This window comes from Pleurodeles waltl, chromosome 7, assembly GCF_031143425.1.
Source record: "Pleurodeles waltl isolate 20211129_DDA chromosome 7, aPleWal1.hap1.20221129, whole genome shotgun sequence".
In the NCBI taxonomy this organism is placed as follows: domain Eukaryota; kingdom Metazoa; phylum Chordata; class Amphibia; order Caudata; family Salamandridae; genus Pleurodeles; species Pleurodeles waltl.
The window spans coordinates 1,057,512,384-1,057,530,502 of NC_090446.1; the positions used below are offsets into that span (position 1 = coordinate 1,057,512,384).

The 18,119-nt window shown below is 42.6% G+C and overlaps 1 protein-coding gene and 1 long non-coding RNA gene across 10 annotated transcripts in view; one reads left to right on the forward strand and one right to left on the reverse strand.

Moving 5' to 3' along the window:
• LOC138245917 (uncharacterized) overlaps positions 1-18,119 on the forward strand; it is a 153,286-nt gene that overhangs the window by 106,228 nt on the left and 28,939 nt on the right. The window lies entirely within an intron of this gene.
• The window catches only part of LOC138245916 (uncharacterized), a 191,189-nt gene continuing 181,925 nt past the window's right edge, over positions 8,856-18,119 (reverse strand). For 3 of the 8 annotated variants that reach the window (XM_069199965.1, XM_069199964.1, XM_069199960.1), the window contains one exon: positions 8,859-11,154. In XM_069199965.1, the coding sequence (XP_069056066.1) occupies positions 11,087-11,154 (68 nt within the window). In that variant the 3' untranslated portion in view covers positions 8,859-11,086. Of the gene's footprint in view, positions 11,155-18,119 lie in introns of all 8 variants that reach the window. The other 5 variants (XM_069199968.1, XM_069199967.1, XM_069199961.1 and 2 more) reach the window with 3 other exon arrangements.

Genomic DNA, 18,119 nt, shown 5'->3' on the forward strand with positions numbered 1-18,119 from the left:
TGTTACCCATTTAGTGTTAGTAGATCCGGTTCATGTAACCTTGGCACTTGTTTGTTTCATGGGAAACTTAAACAAAGCTTTTCTGCTCCTGGGCAATAATCGTTTCACTCACTACAGATACAACCCACTTTTTCAACATTGTTGGTTTAGGCTAAGATTAATGCTGTCGTCAAAGCATGGATGTTTTAGGCTGCCATATGGTCTATTTTCAGCAATATTCCTATCTATGTCTAATCCTGGTTTTAACAGTGCTTTTCAAAATATATCTATTTTTCTCATTCAAGAGTAACCACAGTCAGAGGTTGGCATGGTAAATGTTCAAAGGTAAAATAATGTAATTCTGATTTGCTTCTTAAAAGTAAATAAAGAATTCTGGACAAAGTGTGCACGAGCTATTACTACATTGTTCACTTGTTGATGTCTCCATTGCAATCTTAATAATGGATGGAGCTGGCAGTGCGGACATTATGGGTTCCCATATTCAGAAGATGCAGACTTACAAAGTGTTAGGAAGCACAAAGACATAGACGACAGACTGAAATGTCAGCCCATCTACATATAAGAAACGCTAAAAAGACAAACATTTAGGAGCTGTGCTTTATTTATTTCACGAAATGTGGGTTGTTAGACTCTCCTGTTCACCATACTTTGAATAAAGATACAGAATACTCTAAACCTTTTTCAGATAGAACTGGCTACCTTTATTTATTGATAAAGTGTGCATTGCCGTATTTAATTGGTCCTTGGTGCTAAAACAGTAGGCATGCATTGAGGATGCATACACTTACGGTAACCTGCCCTGTAGTTTAACACATCTTACATAAATGTTTATGGAGGCAACGCATTGCAATTTATACACCGGTTATAAGGCCAACATACAGTCATGAACTTGAATAGTACATAACAGAGGATACAGTAGTGCCCTGCAAGTGCTGCTCTTAAAAAAGCACCTCTAGTGGCTAGTTAACTGGCAACCTGCATGGGACCAGGTGAGGTTGTTGTGCCACAAAGCCAAGTTCCTACCGTTGTCCATCCAGATGTAAATCTGCACTTAGTGCATTAGACCGAATCACAGACTTCAGGAGTAAAACTGGGACACAATCATGATGCATGCAAACTGAATTCCTAACTGACTAACTAATCTTACTGAGATCTTGATCTTCTAGTTGGTACTGAGGAAAGAACTGTGAGGCTGGTGTTAAAACTGGAGCTCATGAGCTGGTGGCTCCTAGCGCCTCAACACTGGAGAGCACTGCAGGAACGACGGTGAGGCACAAGGACCAGCTGCTCCGAAGTCTGACTAGCCGAAGCTCAAGAAATGCTTCTTCCACCCGTTCAGATGTCTCAAAGGCAAGCAGAGAGATCCAGACCTAGTATGGCTTTTATAAATAGTCACATCCTAGAGCTGGAGCCGGAGAAAGGCTGGCAAGCAAGCAGAGAGTTCTAGACCATGGGTAACTTTTAAACTGAGCCACGACCCAAGTCCTTATTGATAAGGAAATAACAAAACTGAAGACTATCACAAATATTAGCAATACCAAGAGGGAGATGGAAGGTGAACAAGTCCGGGAGAAAACTCTCCCTATACAATTAAGCATACAAACAAAGGTACTCCAGAGTGCGTATGGGCACCTTGATGTGGTGTGAGAATGCTGATGTCATATCTCTGGTGTTCATGGAGATTTCTCAATACTGTCAAGTTCAGAAACCCTAATACTGAAAACGAAAGGCATCCGCCCTTACATCATAGCTTTCCTATAAGGACCCTTACATCATAGCTTCCTTTTAGGGCCCCTTCTCATACCGGTCATGCAAACAGTATGTAGGATTAAAAAACAAATACGAGGAAATACTTCGACTATGTTAAGAGGTCGACATGTTTCCACCCACATAAAAGTGTCCTACAGAAAAATCAAGGGGCTTTCTTAAGGACCAAAACCCCCTCTCTGTGCAGCTTCTGTCAATTGGCTTCACTTGCTGTGTGATAAGTCATACTTAATATTTAATACGTGGCTTGACTCTTGTACCAGTTTGAGCAGTCTCTGCACACTGAGATGGTGATGTGAAACATGCAACAGCCCATGCATGCTGGCATTAAATATTCAATTTTTCTCATGTTCTTACCATAGCTAAAAAGGATATTGTTCTCACCAAGGGGATTGAGTGGAACTGCCAAGGCTTCTTTCAACCAGCGAAGATGAGAGATATTGCTATCTTGCAAAATGCATTCCTAATCTGACTTTAAACTTTAAAGGGAGATGCTCAAATAAAATTATCAATGCAGCATTGGCAAATTGTGTTTCATTTAATCACTTGTCTCATCTTATTTGTATTGAGAATAAGGGAGGGATCAGGAGGAATTATGGTCCAGTGTATATCCTCCTTAAGTGAATATAGAAAATCAGCGATACACTGTTCCAAAGAAAACAAAAAAAGAGACAAAAAAATATATATATAGTGACCAGGGTCCTAAATTCTAGGAGCAAGAGGCCTCACACACCCATAGGGTGTCATGCTTCATCATAGGCGCTGCTCCTCGTCAGACTGGCGCTGCAATGTCTGACGGGCACCACCCCTGATGGGGGGGCTCTTTGCCGGAGATCTTAATATATGGTGGTGCCGTGACCCCAAAGGTGACTAAAGAATCAACGGAGATCAGAAAAAATTGTGTGGTTAAAATTGACTCTCAAAAACGCCACTGGGACTGTAGATTTTATTGGACCCAATGAGCGGTCAGGGCCAAGATTAAAAATTAGAAACAGAAGAGTGAATCAAGAAGTTAAGATCAATCACTCTTGTAAATTAGAACATATCAAGGAGAGGAGTCTGGGAATTCTCCAAAAACTACCCCCTCATGGGTCAACATGTTTCGCATCCTGGTGGTCCAAACGGATCCAGTGATGCTTCATCAGGACCTTATGTGACTATATGTATCTCCTGAGTAATGAGGGTCACATATATTTGCAAGGAAGTAAATACAGATACCTCTCAACCAACAGTTAGTGGGGAGGCGTAATAATCACTTACATGAATATGGAATAAATAATTCCTAACTCGTGCCCTGCAAAAAAGAAGTACAAAGGTTATACCACAATAGGGGCGAGTCATAGCATTGTACATATCATGGGAAAACACGGCGGCCGTGATGTGCAGTGCAAGTATTACTTCGTGAGCAACACACATGCAAGTGCTTGTGGGTACAAGCTTACCGTCCTAAAATTGAAGGCGAGCATCTTAGGAATACACGGACCAATAGTCCAGCGCTAAACAACGTCTAAACAAGGGGGAATATGAAACAACAGAATCAATTAACAGATAGGTCAAGTATCCAATCAAGTAACGTATATGTGTGTTGTCATGGGGGTCTCAAATGTAGTAATCATAATTTCATAGTTGGTATGATCACACGGAGCATGGAAAACCAAAAATAATGAATAAGGCAGTGAATGTCAGTAAAATAGCTGTGGGACAGAAAGGTCCATAGGAGTAAATACAGGTAGTAGACTACATAGTGTGGTTAGACATAAAGTGCTGTCTAACAGAGAACACTAGACGGTACAAGGAGTGGTAAATATCAACAACTATCTAAGTTTAAATTTTAAATTTATAAGTTTTTAAAAAAATGTAGAGTCCATCCTCACGGAAACCGAGGCACAGGAAGAAGTCAGAGTAAAGGAGTAACTCTGGTCTCCTCGATAAATGTACTGTATTTACAGCAATACGGTCAACGGTCGCCGATATAACAGAGTAAGGAGACGTAGGTTTTAAGGCTCCATGTTGACTGTCAAATGGCAGAACAACGTAGGAGGAGGAGTCCGCAGATATCACGGGTCCCGAAAACGGGAACGGGACCTGTATAGAATCACCCGAGGGGGGGGGGAAAGCAGGGCACTTACTTGTTGCAGCAATGCTGGCCAGGCAGAGACCTACCCCGGTCCGTGGTTCCCGAAGAATAGTGGAACCCCGGCCGTTGCGCTTGATGTACATAGCGTGCCGGAAATTGGGGATTAAGAGTTTCCGGTCAGGCAGTCAGGCAACGCGGAACGCGTTGGTCTAGGAATTATAGAAAGAGAAAAAAGACTCGGAGGAGGTACCGGAGTCAACATAAAAAGATCTAAAAATAGAAAGCAGCAATATGCGTTAATCTGACAGTTTCAGACAACGAAATAGGACTGCAAATCAATGAAAAATAATAAGAGGATAATAATCGTCTGCACATGGCCTAGTGGGGTAAGGGATGGTATCTTAAAGAGATACAGGCTGTCCCAAAATCAAAATTATTGATCATAAGAGAAAAATCACAGAATCAAGCTCGTAAGTTAATCACTGAAAAGACTGCACAAGAAAGGGAAAAAGAGTATCACAAGAAATAAACTCTAGGGAATTAGCAGTGGTAACTGCAACAATCTAAAAATACAGTGAACAATCATTTTGAAAGACAATTTCAAGGAATCTCATCATTCAAACCATTTAAGTAGGTGCGTAATTTAAACACCCATCGTTGTTCTAACTCAAAAAGTGAGTTCGGTGTGTTGCGTGAGTCAATTTGTAGCACGACCCACCACATGTCGTTAGGGCTATGTCTTTTGTCAAGGAAGTGTAAAGCCAGTTTGGTCGTGGCACGGCCACATCTGATGTTGCTGCGATGTTCGTTAATCCTAAGTTTCACTGCTCGTGTGGTCATACCTATATATTGTAAATTGCAGGGACAAGTGATCATGTAAACACAATTTTTAGTGTTGCAATTCGTGTGTCTGAGTAGATGCCATGGGCCTATGGAGTCAAATTCGATGGATTTCAATCGTTTAGTCAGGGTGCAAACATTGCACGTGCCACAAGGAAAATGACCAGTTACTGATGGTAAACCCCATAGTGTTTGTAAATGGGGGGGTGATGAAGTGGGGCGGGGTCTAGTGTGGACGAGTAAATCCTTTACATTAGTGGTGCGTTTAAAGGCAAATAGAGGTTTTGGAATCTGCGACCCACCACTACAGAGAATAGACCATCTTTTATTCACAACTTTTTTGATAGTGTTGGAAAGAGGAGTAAAGGTTGACACGCATGCGTATTCTCTGTAGTGGTGGGTCGCAGATTCCAAAACCTCTATTTGCCTTTAAACGCACCACTAATGTAAAGGATTTACTCGTCCACACTAGACCCCGCCCCACTTCATCACCCCCCCATTTACAAACACTATGGGGTTTACCATCAGTAACTGGTCATTTTCCTTGTCCACACTAGACCTACTCAGACACACGAATTGCAACACTAAAAATTGTGTTTACATGATCACTTGTCCCTGCAATTTACAATATATAGGTATGACCACACGAGCAGTGAAACTTAGGATTAACGAACATCGCAGCAACATCAGATGTGGCCGTGCCACGACCAAACTGGCTTTACACTTCCTTGACAAAAGACATAGCCCTAACGACATGTGGTGGGTCGTGCTACAAATTGACTCACGCAACACACCGAACTCACTTTTTGAGTTAGAACAACAATGGGTGTTTAAATTACGCACCTACTTAAATGGTTTGAATGATGAGATTCCTTGGAATTGTCTTTCAAAATGATTGTTCACTGTATTTTTAGATTGTTGCAGTTACCACTGCTAATTCCCTAGAGTTTATTTCTTGTGATACTCTTTTTCCCTTTCTTGTGCAGTCTTTTCAGTGATTAACTTACGAGCTTGATTCTGTGATTTTTCTCTTATGATCAATAATTTTGATTTTGGGACAGCCTGTATCTCTTTAAGATACCATCCCTTACCCCACTAGGCCATGTGCAGACGATTATTATCCTCTTATTATTTTTCATTGATTTGCAGTCCTATTTCGTTGTCTGAAACTGTCAGATTAACGCATATTGCTGCTTTCTATTTTTAGATCTTTTTATGTTGACTCCGGTACCTCCTCCGAGTCTTTTTTCTCTTTCTATAATTCCTAGACCAACGCGTTCCGCGTTGCCTGACTGCCTGACCGGAAACTCTTAATCCCCAATTTCCGGCACGCTATGTACATCAAGCGCAACGGCCCGGGTTCCACTATTCTTCGGGAACCACGGACCGGGGTAGGTCTCTGCCTGGCCAGCATTGCTGCAACAAGTAAGTGCCCTGCTTTCCCCCCCCCCCCCTCGGGTGATTCTATACAGGTCCCGTTCCCGTTTTCGGGACCCGTGATATCTGCGGACTCCTCCTCCTACGTTGTTCTGCCATTTGACAGTCAACATGGAGCCTTAAAACCTACGTCTCCTTACTCTGTTATATCGGCGACCGTTGACCGTATTGCTGTAAATACAGTACATTTATCGAGGAGACCAGAGTTACTCCTTTACTCTGACTTCTTCCTGTGCCTCGGTTTCCGTGAGGATGGACTCTACATTTTAAAAAACTTATAAATTTAAATTTAAACTTAGATAGTTGTTGATATTTACCACTCCTTGTACCGTCTAGTGTTCTCTGTTAGACAGCACTTTATGTCTAACCACACTATGTAGTCTACTACCTGTATTTACTCCTATGGACCTTTCTGTCCCACAGCTATTTTACTGACATTCACTGCCTTATTCATTATTTTTGGTTTTCCATGCTCCGTGTGATCATACCAACTATGAAATTATGATTACTACATTTGAGACCCCCATGACAACACACATGTACGTTACTTGATTGGATACTTGACCTATCTGTTAATTGATTCTGTTGTTTCATATTCCCCCTTGTTTAGACGTTGTTTAGCGCTGGACTATTGGTCCGTGTATTCCTAAGATGCTCGCCTTCAATTTTAGGACGGTAAGCTTGTACCCACAAGCACTTGCATGTGTGCTGCTCACGTGGTAATACTTGCACTGCACATCACGGCCGCCGTGTTTTCCCATGATATGTACAATGCTATGACTCGCCCCTATTGTGGTATAACCTTTGTACTTCTTTTTTGCAGGGCACGAGTAAGGAATTATTTATTCCATATTCATGTAAGTGATTATTACGCCTCCCCACTAACTGTTGGTTGAGAGGTATCTGTATTTACTTCCTTGCAAATATATGTGACCCTCATTACTCAGGAGATACATATAGTCACATAAGGTCCTGATGAAGCATCACTGGATCTGTTTGGACCACCAGGATGCGAAACATGTTGACCCATGAGGGGGTAGTTTTTGGAGAATTCCCAGACTCCTCTCCTTGATATGTTCTAATTTACAAGAGTGATTGATCTTAACTTCTTGATTCACTCTTCTGTTTCTAATTTTTAATCTTGGCCCTGACCGCTCATTGGGTCCAATAAAATCTACAGTCCCAGTGGCGTTTTTGAGAGTCAATTTTAACCACACAATTTTTTCTGATCTCCGTTGATTCTTTAGTCACCTTTGGGGTCACGGCACCACCATATATTAAGATCTCCGGCAAAGAGCCCCCCCATCAGGGGTGGTGCCCGTCAGACATTGCAGCGCCAGTCTGACGAGGAGCAGCGCCTATGATGAAGCATGACACCCTATGGGTGTGTGAGGCCTCTTGCTCCTAGAATTTAGGACCCTGGTCACTATATATATATTTTTTTGTCTCTTTTTTTGTTTTCTTTGGAACAGTGTATCGCTGATTTTCTATATTCATCTTATTTGTAGAAATCATTTGATATACTGTTCTGCAGAACAAAAGTACCCTTACTTCAATCATGGATCTAATTCAGAATGGGTACATACAGTGCCTGAGAAACAAAGGTGAACATCTATCATATGGACCACAATTCAATTCAACTCATTAAGAGAAAATCCAGTTCCTGCTTTCATTTAAAAAAAAAAGGTACTCTGTAATGAAGAAAACGGGGGGAACATTTAAAATATTGCTCGTAAAGGAAAGGTCAGTCATTAAAATACACTATTACCTAATATCATGCAGACACATACATACATACATACATACATGCATAGTTACATGGAGCAGTGTGACAGGCTTCGGAAGATGCCAGTGAAGCTACTCCTGGTGTTACACAGGTCATAGAGGTTTGCACCCATGACAGCAGAGCTTTCCCTCAGGTAATAGATATCATACATACTCAGATATCTGACAACATAGCCATCCCCCAAGTTATATAAATATTAAAGGCTCTGACGTTTGATAGCAGAGCTAACTTTCAGGTTAGAGATCCCACGGAAGTCTAAAGATGACACAACAGATACCATTCAAGTTGAACTAATTTTCAGGTTCATGCCAATGACACCAGAGCTATCATCCAAGTTGCAGAGAGAGATGACACAGACTCGGGCATTTGTCAGCAAGTCTGCCCGACTTGTTACACATCCCTTACAGGTTCAGGCCTCTGAAACCAGAGCTACACATAGATAAATCAACCTTTGGTGGCTGAGATATCCAACATCAAATCCATCACTGAAATAGTTCTTACAAGCACTGGCCTATGACAGAGAAGCTACCCTTCTTTTTTAACTCTGGCATTTTAGACTAGTTCAGTGTGCGGATGCCTGGGTGGGATGACTGTTACATTTCACGGAAACCTGGATTGTAGTCATACCCTCACCTTAACAAATCTTGTTGCTGTATAACACAAGCCGGGTTCCCTCAGTATGGCTCGCCAAGAGCAAATTAATTTGACAGAGTCCCTGTTTTCACCTCCACGTGCCATTGTGACCTCTGCAGTGAGCACAACCCACTGTGCACACCTTCAGGGTGTTTATTGCTAGCTGCCAATAAAGAATGAATGCCAAATTGTTTTCACAGACTTATCCACATCATGTAATTAGTTTTCTGCTTAATGGCCTACGCAACAATTAAGGGGCACTTGAATACGTCGTTTAATATATAAGCGAGTCTACTGTGAAGCAAGCCAATACCCTATTCGATCAGCATTTCAATAATTGACATATACACTTATGGTGATTCCATGTGACTAGATACTTGTCCAGGTATAGTGACACTTCAATTTAAACAGACCAGGAAGCAATATATTGTTAACATAATGCGTGAAACAAAAATAAAAAAAAGGCAATTCTTATACAGCTGGTTAAAAACGTAATTCCATTTCTAAATGCCACGTTTTAGAAACACCAAAAAATAAGCTGACCCACATAGCAAAGAAATAAAAAACAGTTTAATGCAACATAAACACCCTATTTTTAATAGAAGTACACATCATATTGAAACATAGTAGCAATTTTAACATATGTCATTACAATTTACAAAAGGTATGTGCTATGACCACCACTACCCCTGTCTACTTAAATTGCTTCTTTTAACACAAGGGTGGAGAGGGGGAGGTCAGACCACCGTACCTCCTTCCTAGCCAAACACTAAATCATAAACGGGTATCTGAGGTCCCCATTAATAAAGGTGAAATATCCGGGAACCACAAGGTACTTTTAGTTTATCTGGATCCTGCCATTGTCCAGTAGATACTTTTATCTAAGAACTCCCTCCTATGTCGAGACCATCAGGAGGTTGAGTCCGCCTTGGTGGCAGTGTCCTACCAGGGTAGGGAGCGGCGGCCGATGATAAAGCATGACACAAACTGTGGGTGAGGCTTGCTCTTCCATGAGAATGGTCTTCCGACATATCCTGACAGCAGTTCGGTGCTGTCCCTAGTTGGACACTGACTTGTACTCCTAAATAGAGAATCTCTCAGCCTTTTTGCGATTGGAGCTACCGTACCCGTTTGCGATTTAGTACTTAATTTGTTTCAACACACAATTGTTTTTGGAGTTGATGTACATTATAAAGAAAAGGTTAATGTTGTCTTTAAGACCGAGAATCTGGAGCGCCTCCTCTATTGTGACCAGCACAATCTAGGAGTTTCAAGATGAGCCACTGGAAGAAAAGAACTAACTCAATCCTTTTACCTTGGGTAAACAATGGTTGCACTAGCGTAGCAAGGGTGGCCCGGGCTGTAATGCAAGCAAGGAAAGTGGGCCCCTCTGCTCCTGGTTGGGCAGTAAAAGAGAGCAATACTTGGTGCAGTGGACATGTCATGCCTTGCTAGGGTTTCAGTGCCGTCGAACCTGCTGCACTTTTCTGATGTATAATTGAGATGGGCAAGTTCCATTTTATTGCTTCTTTTCATCCCTTTTATCTGATGTGAAGGCATCATCAGGATAAAGATGGATTCACTTTGTGCGTTTTCTCTTTTAGGAGTAGAAAAAACGAGGTACCCGAACACTACATGGGAGACCGAGGGACATTGTTTTATTCAGCTTGCTTTCTTTTTCCAAGCAGAGGAGTGGTACTATATTTGATGACGTTTGTTGGCAGTCGAAAAAAATCACAGAAATCATCAATTATAATCAAATCAAATTATGATCAAATTTAGTAATCACATATTACCTTGGGATGCCTTGTGAGGTTAAGTGCGTCACTCACAAGTACTTCTAGACTGTAAGCCTTCAGACATCTGCACCACTGTACAGTGTGATGTCCAGGGTCGGACAGGCCTGTTTTTTCTGCAGGGCATTTCCCCAGTGGGCTGGAGCCCCTGGAGGCCAGGTTCGGAAGCCCGGGGCTAGTGCACCGCCACTTTCCCCAGCTCGGAAAGGTAATTGCAGTAGGCAGGAGACTTGAGGAGAGGCAGAAAGAGAGGGAGATTGAGATGAGACGATCAGAGAGGGAGAAGAGAGAGCGGGGAAGGAAAGCATGGGCAGATGGAAAGAGCGCAATAGCGCGAGAAGATGAAGGGAGCAGGGCAGGTTTGAGCATTTTTCCAGGGTTGCTTTTGGGGCCAGATGTAGCAAGCAGTTTTGCCCATTCTGTGTCTATGGGAAAATGTGTTCGTACATATGGCCCTTGGTTCCACAGTCTGGTGATAGTGATATCTACTGATATGGACAATACCGTTCCACGTCAGATTCTGTAACAAATATAGGCAAGAATATCGAGACATAAAGGTAATATGTCTGTTCAGGCAGTCCTGGCCTCGTGCGCCCACCAGCTGACATAATATGTGTTCCATTCCCTCCAGAACCACAATATTGACCTGGTTCAACACACAGCCCTGAGTAACCCGACAGGAAGCAGAATATAACTTTAAAATACTAATCCAACAGCCAGCTGAGTTCGTGCCAAGTTTTCACGTGTTGCTTACTGCCATATCTCATCAAGGGAATCAAAATCTGTCGATTGCTCACCGATATCATCAATGGCTCCCCCTGAAGAAAAAAAAAACATTAATTTAATCAGAACATGCTGTTGCTGATTCTACAGAAAAAGCCTCATGTATATAATACAATGGTTTTAAAGAAAATAGTCAAAGAGCTTAATCTGTTATAAGGCATGTACCAGACATCACAACTGAGGCCACTTTTTCATGGAGGCTGCTTCTCGACTAATTCGCGATTGAAAAGCTCCTTATTGTGCTTATTCCTCCATCTAGTGACAGACATTAGTATTACACTTTTTCTCTAAAATATTTTTGCTGTCGGCCACGGACAGTCTAAATAACATAGACACTTCATGATGTCTGCAACCCACAGATACATGGTCGCAGTAAAAGAAACATTCTTTCAATTATTGTTTGAGTTCCTAATTCCCAAACACGGCGACAGGGAGTGTTTTTGGTCATGTGATAAGATAATTTCATTGGGGGAATGCTATAATTGTGTTTCTTATCACAGTTGACCAATTTCAATAGCTTAACCCTCAACGTGCGTTTTGGTAGCGAATTTGTTGGGTTTCTTAATGGTATATACCCTTATTTTCGCGTGAACTTCTGCTATATTTTTAGAACTAAAAAAAATCCATATTTTGGTTAAATAATATTCAGGGTTTATAAACCAGAAAGGACGTTTCACAATCCGGCTTTGGACTCTTAAGTCGTTGTCCTAAAAGCAAAAACTCTCAGTTTGAGGATTGTGAAAGGGGTGAGCAGATTTGGATATGTCTGGTGTGTGTCTGTGCACGTCACCTTGCATTTCTGCTGTTCTTTCTAATACCTGGTGTGAGATAAGGATATCATTAACAGAGCTGCACCATGGCTGCTCTGGTCGCGTGCACCCATTAGGTGCTTCAGCTGTGCCCGGCTCTCCTAGACGTCCTCAAGCCGCTTTTCCCACCTGAAAGGAATTTGCCAGCGCCTCCATCGCATATTATCAAATGTTTATTATTTTTAGCCAGAATGTAAGCACGTAAGTCATTAACCCCTTCGCTGCCAGGCCTTTTCCCCCTCAGGTGCCAAGCCTTTTTTTGGCTGTTTGGGGCAGTTAGCGATTAGGCCCTCATCACTTTTTGTCCACATAAGCTACCCACGCCAAATTTGCGTCCTTTTTTTCCAACATCCTAGGGATTCTAGAGGTACCCAGAGTTTGTAGGCTTCCCTGAAGGAGACCAAGAAATTAGCCAAAATAAAGTCAAAATTTCGTTTTTTTTAACAAAAAATGGGAAAAAAGGGCTGCAGAAGAAGGCTTGTGTTTTTTTCCCCTGAAAGTGGCATCAACAAAGGGTTTGTGGTGCTAAAATTACCATCTTCTCAGCTTTCAGGAACAGGCAGACTTGAATCAGAAAACCCAATTTTTCAACACAATTTTGGCATTTTACTGGGACATACCCCATTTTTACTATTTTTTGGCTTTTAGCCTCCTTCCAGTTAGTGACAGAAATGGGTATGAAACCAATGCTGGATCCTGGAGAGCTAAACATTTCTGAAAAGTAGACAAAATTCTGAATTCAGCAAGGGGTAATTTGTGTAGCTCCTACAAGGTTTTCCTATAGAAAATAACAGCGAAAAAATAAGAAAATATTGAAATTGAGGTGACAAAACATAACCATTATTCTCCACATTTTACTCTGTAACTTTTTTGTTCAATGTCATATTTTCAAAAGCAATATATCGTTAAGTCTGCTGAACTATTCTGGTTGCGGGGATATATAGGGCTTGAAGGTTCATCAAGAACCCTAGGTACCCAGAGCCAATAAATGAGCTGCACCTTGCAATGGGTTTTCATTGTATACCGGGCTATACAGCAATTCATTTGGTGAAATATAAAGAGGGAAAAATAGGTATCAAGGAAACCTTTGTATTTCCAAAATGGGCACAAGATAAGGTGTTGAGAAGCAGTGGTTATTTGCACATCTCTGAGCTCCGGGGTCCCCATACTAGCAAGTGAATTACAGGGCATTTCTCAAATAGACGTCTTTTTTACACACAGTCTTACATTTGGAAGGAAAAAAATTTAGACAAAGACAAGGGGCAATAACACTTGTTCTGCTATTCTGTGTTCCCCCAAGTCTCCCGATAAAAATGGTACCTCACTTGTGTGGGTAGGCCTAGTGCCCGCGACAGGAAACGCAACATGGACACATCACATTTTTACATTGAAATCTGACGTGTTTTTTGCAAAGTGCCTTGCTGTGGATTTTGGCCTCTAGCTCAGCTGGCACCAAGGGAAACTACCAAACCTGTGCATTTTTTTAAAATGAGATACTTAGGGTTATACGGGATGGGGTGCCCTGTGGGGCTCTCACCAGGTTCTGTTACAATCACATTTTTCCCACATTTATGTGTGGGATCACCTCACCGGCACAAATTTCCTACCACCCAATGTTCCCCTCAGTCTCCCGATAAACATGATACCTCACTTGTGTAGGTGGGTCAAGTGCCCGTGATAGGGAAGAGCCAAAAACATGTCAAAAATGAGGGGAAACCAAAGCGGGTCCAAAAGGGCAGTTTGAAAAAAAACGTTTTTTGGCTGACAAGTGGGGGAGAATTTTTATCAGTATAGATGCGAAAGTGCTGGGTGGTAGGAATTTTGTGGATTTCTGCAGATTCTGGAAGGTTCCATCACAAAAATGTGGAGAAAATGTGTGATTTCAAGCAAAGTGGAGGTTTGCAGGCCATTGTGAGTAAGAAAATGGTGCGGGTGCATGTGAAGCACACCACCCTGGACTCACCCAGATGTTTAGTTTTCAGATGTGTCTAGGTCTCATAGACTTCTCTACATGGCAGTATCCCAAAGTCCAAAAAGTGCAGCCCTCACCTTTCGAAGTGTGGCAATTTTGAGAGTTAGACAAGCTCTCATGGCCCAAATGTAAAACCAAAACCCAAAATAATCAAATATCCTCTTGCTTGCCGTGGGATAAGATGTTTTAGTGTGCGGGGGAGAGCTGAAAGACTGTTACCCCCTTCAGTTCGGGTGGGGTCATAACCATGTCCATACTGCTTGGTAGGCACCACGCCACAATTTATTTTTTGATTCCCTGGCACCTATTAGGCTTTCTGCCCCCAGGGAGTGGATCGGGGGTAATTGCCCCATCTGCCCACCGGTAGGAAAAACAACTTTGTCCCCATTTATTTGGGGTGGGTGTATGGCCATACCCCCACTCTCTTTTTTTGAAAAAAAATCTTCTCTGGTGGGCTTTCTGCCCCCCTTGGGTGCAGATGGGCCTTACAAAAATAAGCCGATCTTCCCCCAAGGGGGGCAGAAATGGCCAACAGTAATGTGCCCCCCAGGGGGAGCGACCCTTGCCCAAGGGGCTGCCCCCCCCAAACAAAACACACACATACCAATCCCTGTTTCCTAAGTGGTTTCTGCCCCCAGGGGCAGATGGGTCTTATAGAAATAGACCGACCTGCCCCCAAGAGGGGCAGAAATGGGCAAAAAAAAATTGCCTCCCAGGGGAGCGACCCTTGCCTAAGGGGTCACTACCCATCCGCAAAATATTAAAAAATCCCTGGTGCCTAGTGTTTTCTGCCCCCCTTGGAGGCAGATCGGTCTAACTAAAATAGGCCAATCTGCCCCCAAGAGGGGCAGAAATGCCCCAAAATAAATTTGCCCCCCAGGGGAGCGACCCTTGCCTAAGGGGTCGCACCCCTTGCATGAAACTGACGTAAAAAAAAAATCTCTGGGGTCTAGTGGTTTCTGTCCTCCTTAGGGTCAGATTAGCCTAGGAAAAATAGGCCGATCCGTCCCCAAGATGGGCAAAAATGGCCTAAAATAAATTTTCTCCCAAGGGGAATGAATCTTGCCTAAGGGGTCTCTCCCCTTGCATGAAACTGATGCAAAAAAAAATAATACCTGGGGTCTAGTGGTTTCTTTCCCCCTTGGGGACAGATTGGCCTAAGAAAAATAGGCCGATCTGTCCCCAAGGTGGGCAGAAATGGCCTAAACTAAAATTGCCCCCCAGGGGAGCGACCCTTGCCAAAGGGGCCGCTCCCCTTAAGTATAAACACATAAACAACAAAAAATAAAATCCCTGGTGCCTAGTGGGCATTTCTGTAGCCCTATGGCTTCACGATCGGGCTGCAGAAATGCTTACAGAGACATGAAGGGAAAGGAAAGGCATTTCCTTTCATGCCTCTGCCTGCCCCCACCTCCCCGTCGGAAGAGAAATGCTTTGCATTTCTCTTCCGGATCACGCTGATAGTAGGTGACCTCTGATGAGGTCAGTGAGCGATTTGCGGGCTGACGTCATCAGATGTCACTGGGGGAGTGTGGGGGATGTGGGGGTGGAAGGGGAATCTATTCCCCTTCCATCCCTGAAGGGGGGATGAGGGTGGGAGGCCCATGGGGACAGCACGTGGCCGGGTGCAGGACGAGCTGGTCCAGCTTAGAAAATAGCTTTTTAAAATGTCAGTCAGATCATGAGACATAAGGCTATGGGTTGCAGAAAGAGTAAAGGTATTTTGATAAGATAATCGCGGTGATGTAATTCATCATTTTAGTTATGGTCAAATGGAAAATGTTCTTGTCTGACAGCGATTTTAGAATTTTTTTACAGAATGGATCGCAAATGGGAATTGAATATTCCCTTCAGTTTATCAGGACTTGACATTCACAGATATTTGTTTTTATTTACAGCTTTTGAGTATGAAGGTTGATAGTAATGCCAGCATATTATGTCTGGCTTTTTAAATGTATGTTAGAAACAGAGTACACAGTCCGTTTCTAAGCTCTTTTTAATATTGCAAGAAGGGCACTTGATAGACCATTACTCAGCATCATAATGCTGCTCATATGCAAACTGATAGTGATATATATAAAGCAGCTGCGATAGTAGGCCTCCTTTTCATCTTTCACATTACATGTTAGTGGAGGCACAAAGTGTTTGTTTCAGTCACATTTGTGCTTCAGGTTCAGTTAAGAATGCTTTGATCCCTGAAAGCACTTGATACTTTTCAGAATTTGAGCCCCCCTCTGACAGGAGGTGGGTAATACAGACTGTTAGCACCTATCCCCCTAATCTCACCCAAACACATGAGCATGCCACTGTCTGCTTCCGGTCCCTGCCACCGAACCCTAGAACTCGGCAAACAACAGTACTTAGCGCCAGCATTCTAAGCGTTCTGCTGGATGAGACAATCTCAGCAATCCACAGAGAGCCCTAAAGCAACTTTATCGTCTTACGCATCTGGCTATAATGTTTGATAAATGCCCTCCCTAAGTTATAGGCCCGAGCTGTTGGTGTGTGTCAAGGAAGAGGGCATTTAACAACTCTCATAGCCCAAGGCAGAAGGGCTTTTCCACCAATTAGGGCAGATGTTCTACATGAAAGTGGGAGAAACAGAAATATTAACATTTCCATGCTCTAGCAGGCCACCATTGACATCATTGGCCCTCTACTATGACAATGTTTTGAGTGGGGATCTTAACATTTCACTATTCTCATACAGCAAGATAGCCCGGTGCAAGGACTAAATTAATTGCTAAAGGCATGAAAAAAGAACCAATGACATAGCAAGTAGTGCTATTAGAAAATTCCACTTACTGAGGGTTGAATGCTTTAAATTTAAAAAGTGGTTAAGTTGTGTATATGGAGCATTTCATCACAAAACCGTATATCAAGTAATACGCTGAGGATGTGATTATATTTTGCATACTTTAGGTTACGGTATTTGTTATGTTTTGAGTGCTACCTTACACCTTAAACTTAAAAAGATATCATGGTGCAATATAAGTTAGAAAACCCTACACAAGTGACAGCAAAATTCTGGATAAAAAGCCAGCTGAAAGAAATTGGGCGTCTCGGTGTGATGAAGGAGTAAGCTAGTCCGCAGCCTGGAAGGTGGAACATAAAAGGAGAGGCCCTACCCAGAACAACGTGATATATTAAAACATTGAATTTTGAGGAAAAGAACAACAACAGTGCCTAGCTTTTTTGGAAAAAGGATTGATTGAGTCTATTTTCAGGAAGATGTGGCTTGTGTTGTAAAATGCAAATAAACAATTGAACATTGATATGAATTAGTTTCGTTTATGAACTGGAAGCCAAAGAGATGGGCTCAAAGCTGAGGGTGTGCTATCAGTTTTCGTCAATTTCAGGCATTCTGCACTACCTGCAGCCTCTGGATAGTAAAATCTGAGAGACTTTGATAAACACTGCAGTTATTATCCAGGTGATCAGAGATAACTTGCTGTGCCCTGTAAGAAAACACAAAGTGGAAGTAGCTGCAAAAACTGCCTATGATGAAAATTACAGGTCCTTCAAACAACTGATGTTGGAAGAGTCTAAGGGGCTGATTTAAGAACCATAGGCGCCTCCTAGCACCACATTAGTGTTATTTATTTATGTTAATGTGGCTCAACGAGGCCAAAATCACTGCGCCACATTGACAAAGTGGCGCAATGCATGCATTGTGCCATTTTGTTACCTGTTACACCACATTATGCCTTTGCCAGGCATAATGTATTTAAGGGCGGCTTTCCCCCGTGAGGGGAGCTGAAAATATGGCACAAGGAAATCCAAGAGATATCCTTGCACCATTTTTTCGGCATTTTCAACACCTACTTAGGGCAGGTGTTATAGGGGGGCATGCCATTGAATAAAATGAGCCCCTATGTATTCTGCAGGAGTAGCACCAACATTTTAGTGATACTGCTGCAGAGTACATCAATAGCGTCAGGAATTCTGATGCTATTACCCCCTACTCTGCACCCCGGTGCCCCGTATTTTAAATACAGCGCACACATGGTGGTGGTAGGTGGGCGCTAAGGGGTGCAAGGAAAGTGACGCTGCACTGTGTGCAGCACCACTTTCCTTAAATCAGCCCCTAAGTGAGGCTCGAGTCCACCAAGATGCCCAGAAGTAGGAGTCAGCCAGCGACTCGTTGCTGGCCAGAAAAGGCGAGCTAAAGGGGATTGTTTGGTTTTTGAAAGGTTTCAGACTATGTTGGGTCACTTTT